The sequence below is a fragment of the Chelonia mydas genome, chromosome 16 (genome assembly GCF_015237465.2).
Source record: "Chelonia mydas isolate rCheMyd1 chromosome 16, rCheMyd1.pri.v2, whole genome shotgun sequence".
Lineage (NCBI taxonomy): Eukaryota > Metazoa > Chordata > Testudines > Cheloniidae > Chelonia > Chelonia mydas.
Genome location: NC_057857.1, coordinates 8,285,569 through 8,300,792, shown reverse-complemented (window position 1 = coordinate 8,300,792; position 15,224 = coordinate 8,285,569). Strand labels below are relative to the sequence as shown.

The 15,224-nt window shown below is 42.4% G+C and overlaps 1 protein-coding gene across 1 annotated transcript in view; it reads left to right on the top strand.

Annotated features, from left to right (window-relative positions):
- Positions 1–1,490: 1,490 nt before the first annotated feature.
- The window catches only part of TNFSF8 (TNF superfamily member 8), a 29,319-nt gene continuing 15,585 nt past the window's right edge, over positions 1,491–15,224 (top strand). The window contains exons 1-2 of the mRNA XM_007057318.4: positions 1,491–1,966; positions 10,320–10,365. Coding sequence (XP_007057380.2) covers positions 1,772–1,966; positions 10,320–10,365 — 241 coding nt within the window. The 5' untranslated portion in view covers positions 1,491–1,771. The remainder of the gene's footprint in view (positions 1,967–10,319; positions 10,366–15,224) is intronic.

The window sequence follows — 15,224 nt, the reverse complement described above, 5'->3', positions numbered from 1 at the left end:
AGTCCGCACAAGAGATCCACTTCCTGGACACTACAGTGCAAATAAGCGATGGTCATATAAACAACACCCTATACCGGAAACCAGAGAGTGCTGCCTAACAGAAGTATGCACTTTTCATATGAAAGAGAAAGCTGAATTTGTGCCTACGTTTACATTGTTGTGTTTGCTGTCTTTAAGTAGCAGCCTGCATACGTGAGTGACGCAGCCATGAGACGAAGAGCAGAGTTCTACAAGAAGTGGCCGGGGGTTGAATGGGTACCAGGAAAAGGAACGTTCATAGAGGAAGATATTTCTCTTTTATTTTATTGGAAAACTGCTGAAAACATCTTGTAGAAAGAATGGCTGGGCCAAATAATGCAGTTGTTTAACGCCAATGTAAGGAGTGGGTTAACATCCAGTTTTCACCTTAGCGCAAAAAATGGTGGAGAAACAATTCAATGAGCATTGTGCTTCTTTACACCAGGGCTGAATTTGACCTAAGATATCCAGCCATTTTTTTCACCAAACTTCATTAATCTATCTACTTATACAGCCGTCACCAGCATCGTATCTGCGTGCCCGCCTATTAGAACGATTATATGTATTACAGTACAGGTATAATTATTACTCTTACTCATGTTTATTACGGTGGAGCCTGAGGTCCAACCAAGACTGGGGCCTCACTGTGCCTGGTACTGTACATAGTAAGAGCAAGTCTCCGTGCAAACACCGTGTAGTCTAAATAGACAGTTTAGTAAAAAGGCATTATTGTCCCCATTTCACAGCTGGATAACTGAGGCACAGATGGACTGTGTGGTGTGCAACAGCTCACTGGAAACAAAACTGGTTTTGCTGAGATTCAGCCTCCTTCATTCACCACAAAACTACCCTTCTTTTCTAGGCAGCCATCTTCCTACCTGATCTATTTCTCTGGGTTCCACCCGGAAAGGAGTCCATCCAGCACTCCCTCCCAGCATAATTGCTGCTGTCAGGCCATTGCAAGGTCTTTTCAGCTCTGAATCTGCTGTGCCACCCATGCTGCACATGCCACCCTGCTATTTTTAGCATGCTCGCTCAGGCAGAGCTAGTGTGGGTCTGTCTCTCCAGGCTGGGAGCCACACTTCCAAGTGCAGTGTAGACATGCCCAAAGTGATTTAGGACCCTGAGTCCCACTAACTTTCAATGGGGCTTGTGTTCCTAAGTCATGTAGCCACTTATGAAAATCCCACCCAATGTTTCCAAATCATGACTGTCAGGACGGATGGTCACCAAACGCGTGTCGGCTCAATCACACCTGGACCCGGATCTCGAAAAGAGACAAGGAGCTTGCAGTCCTATAACACTTGACTAAGAATGAGCTGGAACTACACTGTGAAACAGGAGGATGCCAGCTGGGGTGATTTACTGTACTGAACTGTCCCTGCAGTTGAGTAGGAAGTGAAACAGCATTTGCCTTGCACTCAGTTTCACAGAAAGAGGGTGGAAGGGGAGGGGGGGGACGGACCAACCTTGGTTACCATTCACCTTCTGACATCAGAAACCGGTGCAGCATGAGCAGCTGCCTTCACGAAATCCCTGATCAAGAACATGAAGCTCCTTCCCCTCTTCACGGCTGCATCCTGCCTCACGCCCCCGGGTCCCTTTTTCTTCGTATCACAAATGATGAAGCTTTTTTTCCAGGTCACATGAGCCCAGGATGAAGGGGGAAAATCCTGCTAGGAACAGAGATGGGCTGTGAATGAGAAGCTGATCAAGGGGAGATACGGAGTGGTGTGCTGAGGGCTATATAAGAATGTGCTCCTCGCCAGAGCAAACATTTTTCCTGGTGAATGATTCTCATGAAGCAGCCATGAACATGACTGAAGCCGGTGTTCCAAGGAGGCTCCGTGCCACTAACAAAAGATACTTCTATTTCACCACAGCTTCCCTCACGGTGTGCCTCGTCTTTGCTCTAGCAACCGTCATGGTCTTAATCGTTCAGAGGAAGGTAAGTCACTGCCAGCTTTTCTCCTTCAGTCTCTTTTTTCCTCCTGCTCTCTAAGAGGGTCCTTGCAACTGGAGATTCAGTCACTGGCCCACAAAATAATGTAGATTAGGAAGATAAAGGCAAAACAGAGGAAGAGAAAGAGAGAGATGTTATAAGGAAATTATTTATTTTCTCTCAGTACAATACTGGTTTCTTGTGCACAATATCTTCCACACAAGAGAAATAGAAAACCTCATGCTCCAGGACATAATCCATCAGGAGAGGCTAGAACAAGACCTTTCTAGAGGGCAGGTTTTTACTGCTTGGTTCTTATCCTTTCCTCTGATGCATCTGGTTCTGGCTACCATCAGAGACAGGACACGGGGCTAGGGGGACCTGCGGTCTGAACCAGCATAGAAATTCTTATAGTACTGTGATGCTTTGCCCAAATGCTTTATTGATTGATGTGATAGAAGGAACCACTGTGTATGACACCATGTATTTGCAAGGAACGGTAGTTTGCAAGGGCCGGGGGGAAGTAATGCTTCAAAGGCATTGCATGGTACATTCCTGCAAGCATGCAGATTTCAAGCTCATTAATGGACGGAGAGAGACATGGAGGATAGATGTTTTCAGATTAGCTTTGGAAAGCAATGGAGAGGTCATCGAGGTAGAGGGATGCAGAGAAGCCATTCCAAACTAGCACAAGCTGCAGAGGATAATTCTCTTGAACTGAGTGTCAAGTTTGGGGGAAGGAACAAGAGAGCAGGGCAGTGCTAACTGCAGATAAGGAGCAAGAAAAATGGGGAACTCTGAGGTAGGTTGTCGACAAGCCTGTATTTGAAAATAAAAGAGGAGAGCTCTGAGCTGGATCTTGGAATGAACGGGGAGCCAATGGTGTATTTCAGGATTGGGCAATGGGGCTATATTTCTCTGTACAGCTGATTATGCACATAGTGGATAAAATCTTGAAGCTATTGAAATCAATGAGAGTTTTGCCATTATCTTCAGTGGAGCCAGGCTTTCACACAGTGGGGTTGGAAATCTTATTATAAATCCAAGTGCTAAAGATGCATCACTGCACCTGTTAGAAGGAAAGCTACAGTAGCTAAAGACCCAGCTTTATGGGAGAAAGTTGAGTTGAAAAATGCTACCCATCATATTCTTTTCTCTTGAATTACTAAATCGAAATGTGTGTGGAACTATCTGGAATTTACCTAAAAATGAAACCTCAGGGCCTAATTCATCTCTCTGTTACATCATTGTAAATAAGGAGTCACCTAATTGAAATCAAGGTTGTTACACTATGATAAAACCAGTGTAAGCAATGTCAGAATGAGACTCACGTAGTTTAACATAATAATCAACTAGTGCAACATTAAGGAAACACCTAAAATAATGGTTTCGTTAATTACTGCATAGATCCCACATAATGTTGGTTCCAGTAGTACTTATTAACACTAAATTTGACACTGAATTAGTGCTGCATCAGGATAAATGCTGTTACACTGAATGCCAGAGGAACGATAATGAAGGATTAAGGTTGTTCATTTTGGAAACAGAGCTTGCAAAAGAAGAAAGCTGCAAGCTGATAGCTCAGGTGTGTGATACAGAGAATCATCCTGCAATTTTGTTCTGCATGGGGGAATTAGGGAGTAAGGAATGTGTCTCCTGGTCTTGCTTTCAAGACGCTGAAGAACTCACATGCCTAAATCATCTCCCTATGGTCCCTTTACTCTCCTTCAATGGGGAAGTGACTAACCTTCAAGCCCAAATGATGAACTGTGACACCCCAGGAGCAGTTCCGCAGTGGGATGCGGTTCTCATTTGGAACATGCATCCGCCGTCATGCCCCCGCTCAGTGTAAGATGGGGCAGGAACTCCTCCGAGAGCTATGTTTGTTGCTGTTGAGTTAGGGGATCCTCTAGTCTAGGTGCTTTCTTTAATGCACCCCCACAATGCAAGTGTTTTTCGGAAGGTCTCATCATTGGAACCACATGGCTCATAGGGCTCAGTCCTGTGACACACTGCACCCAACCATGGCGTTGGATCAGACCCAGGGGCTGTTTTGATTGTCTCGAAAGTCTTTTTCAGCTGGATTGATGGGCGATTTCCAAAGCACACAGGGAAGTTAGGTAGCCAATGCCTATTGACCGTCAATGGAAGTTGGCTGCCTATCCCTCATTTGTGCTGTTGAAAATCTCCCTCTTAACAAATTTCCACTAAAAAAAAATGGTTCACGATTAAGGACCTTACATAGGGTGAAAATTCGATAAAAAAGCAGAGAAACTCTGCAGACCTGAAATCAAGATACCCCGGACATGGATTATACAACATGGAAGATCACAATAAACAACCACCCATAAATCCAGTCATCCCTCTGGATCTAATACAAATGTCATTAAATAATAATCTATCCTAGTTCGTTTCATAGCGCAGCAAAAAAATCTTCCTCACACCCACTTCTCTAGTGGTAATGGCTTAGCAGTGTAAGTTTAGACTCCTTGGAACTGTGTATTGGGATACAGCCAACTCAATTCTTCATGCTTCTGCTAGAGATACATCGAGCATCTTCCCATTTACTGTATCTCGCTCTTTTATGTGAGACCTTGTTTTTCATAAAAGCAGAAGGGTTTGCCATGGGGGACCTTGGACCAAATTTCTCTTTCTCATTGCAGCTGTGCGAGGCTGATGTCCTGCACATCAGAGGTGTCTGCATTTCATTGTTGCTGTATGTATTTCCTCAGTGAAGCACACTGGGGCAGAGGGTGTGTTGTAAACAATAATTATTATGGAGCGCCAGCCTTAAGTTACCTGGTTGTAGCAAAATGTTGCAGTGAAGTGGCAATAGTAGACCCCCTATTCATCCCCAAGCTTGTATTTTACCAGCCATCATAACTACACACCGGGACATGACATTTCAGGGGTTTCTACATGCTCATGTTTCCATCCTGATAGGATTTGGGTTTTTTTCCCCAGAGCTATTCAGCCCTATTCCAGCAATGACGTAAAATTGTATACGTACGTGTCCAGTAATTATACGGAATGATCTAGTTTTCAAACCTGTTATGGTTAAAATTCTAGAACAATTTCACCAGCTGGAATCCAGCCCGGCTCAGTAATGTCCAAAAATAATTCCTATCCGATGGCTGTTTAGAACACCGGCTAACGTGACTTCTAAAAATTCCACTCCATTTCCTAGGTGGAAATGTTGCAATTTGCATTAAAGAATGCCCCCTGGTGGGCAAACGTGGCAGAGACAGCAAGAACTGAATACCATGGAAAATGAGCCACCTACTAAAATAGAACCCTGCAGAACAGGACTAAGGCATCTTGATAGGAGCAAGACCCCTTCCGCTCGAACCCATGCTGTAACCTTTCTATGGTTAAACAGTATCCTTCACGGTCCCAGGCTGTCAGCCTGGTACCATTCACCAGTACTAAAATCATTCCCTTGTATGAATGCAATACACCTGCATTTGTAATGATGCCCCTTGTCAGCTCAAGTGTGAGGCTTGAGCCAGGAGATGTGGATCATTATTCCCAGTTCTTCCTTTGACTGTGTGAGAGTTTGGGCAAGCTGCTTAAATTGCCTCTGCCTCAGTTTCCCCATCTGTAAAATGAAAGTAATGATGCTCATCCACTTTGAGGTCCACAGATGAAAAGTATGAAGGATTATGATGCTGGTGCAACTGGGATGTACATTTTACAGCCTCTGCTGTAACAAGCATATCCAAAGATTAAGAATTAGGTAGCTGTTTATAGGCCCTGTGGGAATATAGGGGCTAGCTGTAATGGCTGGGACTCAGTCATTAATTTTCCTGTCTTCATATTCTTGCACCTCTTAAAAGGCAGAAAAATGGGGAACTGTTGTTTTAATAATAGATGGTTTAAGTAGGGTGACATCCTAGGGCAAAACTCCCATTGATTTTGATAGGTCCAAGATTTCGCCCCCGGAACCTCATTTTCAGAGCTGCTGAACATGCATGGCTCTGGCTGAAGTACATAAGAATGGTGTAGGCTCAGCACCCCAAAACTCCTGAACTAAGGATGCTGCCCTGATGTGTTTGTATAGCACTATGTTAGTTAAGTGCTTTTACATGGATTTTATAAGAACAATCCCACACTTCAATGAATGCAGGTAAAATGGACTTTCAATCCTAAGGCAGCTAAAGATACTCAGCCTGTATCCTCACAAGTCAAGGGTGAATCTCAAATGGTTGGGGGTGAATTCAAGGCTTCAACTAAGTCAATAGCAAACCCTCCCACTACGTTCAAATGCTCAGGATTTCACCCCAGGGAATTTGGAGTCAGGTTGACTACAACACCTGTAAATCAGGATGCTTATCTGAATCTTATCCCAACTACTGAATTCAAACCACTTGGGTCTGCAAAATCTAGGCTAAATTGCTCATAATGACAGTTTTTCTCTCCACGTGTGGGCCCAGATGGGAATGGAGATTTTGGTGACCGCTCAGTGTTGTAGGTTCTGGTTGGGGTCTGGATGTTGAGATACCCACAAGTGTCTGAAAAACGTTATCTGAACGGAAAGAAAGAAAGTTTCAGAACAGGCTCATGCCAGTGCAAGTGCACTGAAGTCAACTAAGTGACACCTACTTAGGGTAGCTGAATTTGGCTCTGCATTCAAATTCAGTTTTAGAAAGAGGCACAGAATTTGGTGAAAGAGTGCTTCTTTTTTCCAAGCCCATTCATCCACCCCTACTCATATCTTCTGCAGGGCATGTTGTGGCATCTGATGCAACAGTAATCCTCATACCTCGTTGTTCGTTATTGCGTGGTTGTTTAATTATTATGGGTATCATTCCTTTCCAGTCAGGGGATACGAGACCTTTGCAGTTTTTCTCCCAGGGAGCAGGGTCTGCAAGAGCCATTTATCAAGATGATTTTGATTAGATGACAAGTGAGACACCAGGCTGATTTGGTTTGGGAAGGTTTTTTATAAAAGCACTTTTTAAAAGCTGATTTTTCCCTGGCACATGATTATCATTTTCTCTGATGAAGCAAACGCAAATCATTCTGCTTGTGATGATTGAGACCATTCATCACCCGCACGCACTGCTATTGCAGATTTATAATGAATTTTTCCCAGGCCTGTACAATACACTTTCATCTCTTTGAGCACCTAGAGGGGAATGCTTTACATTTCAAATTAGAGCATTAAACTGAATCTTCTTGCTGTGGGAAAGGAAACGCCCCCCCCCCCCCCAAACGCTTAGAAGCAAGCACTAAAGTTTTATTTGGGTGTCTACTCAATTATTCTTGAAATAAGATGCATTAGTTTCTGTTATTTTTCATCCATTCTGAGACTTTCCAAGCAGGAATGTGATACATTAGTGCATTTTAATTTCTCTCAAGTCCTCCCATCTGCACAGCAAACTACAAGTCGTCAGATTTATATATTTTTTCCCCTAACCTCTATCGCAGAGGAAGGTTTGAAAGGTGAATGCCTCGCTCAAACACTAATGGCTCAATTGCTTTGCAAAACAGTCCTTTATAAACAGCCATGGAACCATCGCCTGATTCCATTTAGTGAAATGTAGGGCTGTCAAATGATTAAAAAAATTAATCGCGATTAATCGCGCGATTACAAAAATTAATAGCGATTAATCACACTGTTAAACAATAATAGAATACCATTTATTTAAATATTTTTGGATGTTTTCTACATTTTCAAACATATTAATTTCAATTACAACACAGAATACAAAGTGTACAGTGCTCACTTTATATTTATTTTTATTACAAATATTTGCACTGTAAAAAACAAAAGAAATAGTATATTTCAATTCACCTAGTACAAGTACTGTAGTGCAATCCCTTTATCATGAAAGTTGAACTTACAAATGTAGAATTATGTACAATGAATAACTGCATTCAAAAATAAAACAATGGAAAACTTTACAGCCTATAAGTCCATTCAGTCCTACTTCAGCCAATCGCTCAGACAAACAAATTTGGTTACAGTTTGCTGGAGATAATGCTTGTTTACATCTTGTTTACAATGTCACCTGAAAGTGAGAACAGGATTTTGCATGGCACTCTTGTAGTCGGTCGGCATCACAAGATATTTACGTGCCAGATGCGCTAAAGAATCATATGTCCCGTCATGCTTCAACCACCATTCCAGGGAACATGCGTCCATGCTGATGACGGGTTCTGCTTGATAACAATCTAAAGCAGAGTGAACCAATGCAGGTTCATTTTCATCATCTGAGTCAGCTGCCACCAGCAGAAGGTTGATTTTCTTTTTTGGTGGTTTGGGTTCTGTAGTTTCCGCATCGGAGTGTTCCTCTTTTAAGACATCTGAAAGCATTCTCCACACTTCATCACTCTCAGATTTTGGAAGGCATTTCAGATTCTTAAATCTTGCGTCGAGTGCTGTAGCTATCTTTAGAAATCTCACATTGGTACCTTCTTTGTGTTTTGTCAAATCTGCTGTGAAAGTGTTCTTAAAATGAACACTAATGTGCTGGGTCAGCATCCAAGACTGCTATAACATGAAATGTATGGCAGAATGTGGGTAAAACAGAGCAGGAGACTTGCAATTCTCCCCCAAGGAGTTCAGTCACAAATTTAATTAACACATTATTATTTTAACGAGCGTCATCAGCATGGAAGCATGTCCTCTGGAATGGTGGCCGAAGCATGAAGGGGCATATGAATATTTAGCATATCTGGCATGTAAATACCTTGCAACGCCGGCTACAAAGTGCCATGCAAACGCCTGTTCTCACTTTCAGGTGACATTGTAAATAAGAAGCACGCAGCATTATCTCCCGTAAATGTAAACAAACTTGTTTGTCTGAGCGACTGGCTGAAGTAGGACTGAGTGGACTTGTAGGCTTTAAAGTTTTACATTGTTTTGTTTTTGAGTGCAGTTATGGAACAAACAAAAAATCTACATTTGTAAGTTACACTTGCACAATAAAGAGATTGCACTACAGTACTTGTATGAGGTGAAACCTCAAAAATACTATTTCTTTTATCATTTTTACAGTGCAAATATTTCAAATAAAAAATAATAATATAAAGTGAGTTCTGTGCACTTTGTATTCTGTGTTGTAACAGAAATCAATATATTTGAAAATGTAGAAAAACATCCCAAAATATTTAATACATTTCAACTGGTATTCCATTGTTTAACACTGCGATTAATCACGATTAATTTTTTAAATCGCAGTTAATTTTTTTGAGTTAATCGCGTGAGTTAACTGTGATTACTCAACAGCCCATGTGAAATGTAATTGTAGATGCAAAGTTTCCTTCTTCACAGGGCAAAATGTGCACACCTCTTTTTAGAACCAGGTATATTGCATTGAGATTTAATGCCCTGAGTCCTTGGTTGTGGGGTCCCATGGTGGGAAAGACGGTCTAATGGCTAGGGCCCTGGATTGAAGCACAGGAGACTTGCCTTTAATTCCCAGCTCAGCTACAGCTTCCCTTAGTGATCTTGGCCAAGTCAGCCATTCTACCCCATGCCTCTGGTCTCCTTCTGTAAAATGGAGATAGCATTTTTTCCCTACTGCATGGGGATCCTTAGAAGGTAAAATCCATTAATGGCTGAAAGTCACTCAGGCCAAGATCATCAGAGGCATTTAGGCACCTAACTCCCACTAGTTTCCTTAGGGTGTTAGGCACCTAAATACCTTTGGGGATCTGGCCCTCAGATGTTACAGTAACAAGGGTCATATAAGTACCTAAATAGATCTCTAGCTGTGTCGTACAAACGTCTACCATTTGGACTAAAGGAGGAAGTGCCTTAGATGATAGCTGTAGCAGCCGATCTGTGGGTCAGTCACAGAAGGGGGTCACAGGCACAGTTGGCCAAGGAGTTATATTAAAAATATTCATGGACATTTAGGACTAGCACCTCAGGACTTGAAAGAGTGGAAGGGATCACAAGGCTGATCCTTGTGCCTCAGACAGATTTACAGAACATCAGACCAAGTAATGCCTTTTACACTCAACCTTTCTTCCCTCTTTCTACCTAACCATCGCAGGACTCACCAGACTTTAGCCCACTGTCAAGTATGTTCCCTTGACATTTTCAGGTATTTCTGCCTTGTGGCCACTGAACGAAGATCCTTTTGCCTGTCATTTCAGCACTTCTGGTTCTAGTCACAGCCAGAATTGGAGGACAGACAAATTAAAATGAGAAATAAACCACCTCTTGCTTGTAGGACACCATGGGACACAAGTGATGGATAAGGCCTTGTGCTGGTCTGCTGCTCAGATTGAATTTCACTCTTCAGGGACAGAATGTAATAGAACATAACTTGAAACCACTCTGTACCTTGAACACAAATATTCATAGGGCCTAGAATAAATATCGGCTTCCTTACTTTTCTTTCAGGGCCTGGCTCCCCCAGAGGATGGCATTACACATGCAAGCAGAAAAGGTAAGGCCTGTAACTGACTATCAATATAATTTGCCTGGTTTATAATGCAAATGCCACCCAGGGTAACGAAAAGCTGTTTGCGCAACTCTTAATCACTTACCCAAACTCTCCTCTTGTTGTAAAAGCCAAGCCAGTGGAAAAAGCTTATAAGTTACTCAGTACGTCCGGAAACCAGTGCACAGCTAAGCAAATAACAAGCATTTCTTGTCTTTGGTACAGTGTGGTTTTTGCCAGAGGATGTGAACGTTAATCTGATTATATGGCAGCACTTGGATGGCTCAGTCCTGCATTCCTGCACGCAGAGACACATTTTACCCTGTTTTTATTAGGGATGGGTCATTGTCACTCTCGTCAAAACCATTGGGACACCATGGGTTCATGGGCTTGATATGACTTCAAACAGTACTGGGTTCACATTCTGCTTCAGAGAGGATGCAAGAAAGAAGGAGAGTTGAGGTGGAGGTAGGCGGGAGGCTGGTGAAAAATGGGGCATCAAGAGAGGCAGAGGGAGAAATATGTGGGGGGAAAACAGAGCACAGAGGGGGAGACAATTCTAATGAGAATAGTGTATACAGTGGGCCAAGAGTCTGCTGTCACTTAAACCATCATAAAACTGGAGTAATTGTTGGTTTCATTGCAATTATCCATCTGCTTATATGGTCCTCATCACCAAGTATTTCAGCATCTCACAAATATTAATGAATTTATCTCCACCTCCAAGAAGAAGGAAAGCATCATTACCATTATCATTTTACATGTGGGGAAACTGAGGCACGACAATTTATATTGGCTAGCCCAAGGTCACACAGAAAGCATGTGGCAAAGTCAAGAGTTTAACCAGGAACTCCTGAGTGCCAGTCCAGGGCCTTAATTACGAGATCAGCGTTTCTCTTACTCAGCATTTACACAGAGGTAACTCAGAGCAATGTCTGTCCAAGTTCATACGCTTTCCAGCATACCAAACTGCCGTCACATGCCAACTATACCATCACAAGCTTCCTGGCAGCATAAATGTCTCATCACTTTTTATTGTTTTCAAATCGAATCTCTCTGGAAATAAGAGGTTTTAATTTACACAACCAGGTTTGGGTAAAGAGAAGATTAGATCCTTGAAGTCCACATTCTGCTCTCAGTCACCCGAGGACCAATCCAAAGTAATGGCTTCAGGGAAGCTACCCTGGCTTTACACCATAGTAACTGAGGTTGATACCAGAACCTGAGTAAGCTTTACAAACGCCCTCCGAAGATTTGCAAAACATCATCAGCCAAGTTTGGACCATTTCTAATCTTTACACCAAGAGAAGGAAAGGCAGACACTGGCAGTGTGAAGATAGGGACTAAAAGAGACACTCAGAGGACCAGAGCCTTGGCAATTGTAAGTTGACATGGCCTCACTGACATCATTGGAGTGATGCTGATTTACAGCCATCTGAGGCTTTAGCCCTAATTAGTAAGAGGCAGAGGGAGCTGCAGTAGTGGATGCTTACCATAGACAGAGTAATTGATGAAAACCAGGTGCAATGAAATTGGCGATCAATTAATGTATATTTAATCCAAAGCTAATGGTACAATACAATTCTCTGTGGTGCAAGGTAGATTGCTCACTTATTCTTGTATTAGCAGGAGTGTTGTAAGCAAGACACAAGAAGTAATTCATCTGCTCTACTCCATGTTGATTAAGCCTCAACCAGTGTCTTGTGTCCAGTTCTGGGCACCATATTTCAGGAAGGATGTGGACAAATTGGAGAAAGTCCAGAGAAGAGCAACAAAAATGATGAAAGGTCTAGAAAACATGACCTATGAGGGAAGTTTGAAAAAGATGGGTTTGCTTAGTCTGGAGAAGAGACGACTGAGAGGGGGGCATAACAGTTTTCAAGTACATAAAAGGAGGAAACAGATAAATTGTTCTTGTAAACCTCTGAGGATAGGACAAGAAGCAATGGGCTTAAATTGCAGCAAGGGTAGTTTAGGTTCCACATTAGGAAAAAATTCCTGTCAGGGTCTTTAAGCACTGGAATAAATTGCCTAGGGAGGTTGTGGAATCTCCATCATTGTCTTATCTGCTCTTAAAAATCTCCAAACACCTGTCAGGGATGGTCTAGATAATACTTAGTCCTGCCATGAGTGCAGGGGACTGGACTAGATGACCTCTCGAGGTCCCTTCGAGTCCTACAATTCTATGATTCTAAATAAACACACTGAAACCTTGATTCCTTCCCAGCCAGCTCCTGCCAATTGCTCTCTCTCTCAGCTCGAATAACCAGGGGAATGCCAGACAGAAGGAATGTGCACTCTCAGGATGCTTACAAGCTGTCATTTCATTTGCTCCTAGCTGCAGTGTAGACATACTCAAAGTGGGATTTGTGTGCACTTTGAGGCCCCTTTCCATGACTCAGTTGGTGTAAAGTGGCCTTCATGTAAATATACATTCTATATACAAAAAGCTACATTCAGAGAAAGTTAGTTAGGTTGTAAAGTCAAGCATTCAAAAGTTAGGAAATGCCAGATTTATGGTTGTCAGTGCAACCTTAATTCTACCCCTCTGTGTCCTGAAGGAGGCAGGTGGAAAAAATAGCAAATTATCAAGTAATTAAAAAATGTATCATCAGGCAAATTCACAGTGGGATAGACATATGCTACTTTCCAGAGTTGATTGAGTGATACTAAAAACATGCATTATATTTTCATCTCATGTTTCATTTAGAGTTTACATCCTATTGCATATTATTAACTAAATGCCAATGGGTACTTAACAGCAAATTTATTCAGGTGTACATATTCCTTACTCAGCTGTCAATCCTCTGGGGATAGGTTTGAAATAGTCTAATGGCATCTAATTTAGAGGCATGCTTTGCCAGCTAATTAAATGTTTATTTGAAAAAGCGCCACTGAAGCATTGATAAATCTCTTTTCGCTATTCGGTGGAATGGCACAAGCAACAGAGGGAAAAAATTAAGATCACCTTAAAATAAATCTTTCCTGAAATGTAGTCTCTGCAGTTGTGAAATCACTTCCACGGTTCTTGGCATGCATTGACCATTTTGCTTAACAAGTGATTCTGCCTGTCAGAAGCTGTTTGGTGAGAGTTACCTATCAGGGCTCCACAAACCTCTCCATCTGTCATTCCCCTTCAAGTTCTATGTCTCCAGCTTGCTGACTTCTCTTGTTCTTCTCTGGATCATGAAGTCATGGCACCAAACTCTGCTCTCATTGACCCCGGGGTATACCAGGAGATACTTCATCGTTTGCCTGGAAGTAAGATATTGAAATTCATTAGGAGCTGAGTGATAAGACACTGCAGGACATATTTTGATCTTTATTATGCCAGAGTAAATCAGAATAAACTTGGAGTCAGTGGAGTAATTCCAAATTTATACCAATAGAACTAAGAGCACAATTTCATCTTATGGGTTTGAATCTGGTCTCTCTTACACCAGAGTAAATCCGGTACAACTCCACTGAAGACTCTGGAGTTACACTGGGGCAAAAATAATGCAAGTGAAAGCAGAATCCAGTCATATGATGGTAGTCAATTTCTAAGGAGTCTGTCTGGACTGAGAGATATGGAAAGACTGCAACTTTACTGACCTGTCTTTGCAAGTCACAGTCAGTACATTTGTATATGTAATGTGGGGAGGAGAAAGCTACCTTGCCATGACTTTAGTATGGAAATTCACAGACAGGTTTGGTATTACCCTCTGAGAGCTTCCTAGTCCCCAATTATAGAAACCGTTTTTTGTTTCTTCCTCTGTTTCCTTTTAGGAGAAAAAGTGGGTGGTGGCAAGTCTGGGCTTGCAAATGCTAATCAGGTCCTTCAGTTTACTTCTAAACCAGGCTTCCCTACCTGACCACCAATGCAATATGTCTGGCATAACATTAACAAGTGGCCGGAAGTTAAAGCCAGACAAATTAAAATTAGAAATAAACCACCTCTTGCTTGTAGTGAGGGTGATTAATGACTGGAACAAACTACCAAGGGAAGTGATGGAGTCTCCATCTGCTGAGATCTTGAAATCAAGACTGGATGCTTTTGTGGAAGACACGTTTTAGTCTAACCCAAGCTGCTTGGTTCAATACATTTTTTAATAGCCTGCAATATACAAGAGGTCCCACCAGCTGCGATGCTGAGGAACCGGGGGACTTGGGCAAGCAGCTCAGATAGCAGGAAACCAGGCAGACAGCCTGCCCCAGCCAGCTTAGTTTCTGGTGAAAGTTTTGACAGAATCAATGGAACGTATCGATTCCACCAAGTCAGCATTTTCCAACAAAAAATTGCTCCACTGGAAATTCTGCCACCATCTCTAGTTCGTTATGATTATTTGTATTACAACAGAGCCTAGAGATCAGGGCCCTATTGTGCTAGGTACTGTGCCGGCACATAATGAAAGGCAGTTCCTGCCCTGAAGACAGGACAGACAAAAAGATGGGAGGGGAAACAGAGGCTGATGAAGTGACAAGGACACCCAGCAGGTTATTAGCAGAGCTGGGACTAGAACTCCCATTCTCTCAACCATGCTACCTGCTTTTCTCCACGACGGTGCCCTAGTAAAAGCAGCACACGAAGGTCATGCTGAAGAGCTCTGCTCAGCTTGTAGGATCCCCTAGGATCTGACAGCAGCAGCGGCTGCCATGTCTTGCAGCTGGCGGCAGGATACAAAAGCAAACCTACCGGTTTAATTAAAATACTCTCAGATAGCTAAGCAGATATTTGCTAGAGATGGGTGAACTCGTTTTGCCTAATTTCAAAGGCAACTTAAACAATAGTGGGTTTGGACTTGTGACTCAAACATTATTGGTGACAGGTTTCAGAGAGGTAGCTGTGTAGTCTGTATCAGCAAAAACAACGAGGAGTCCTTGTG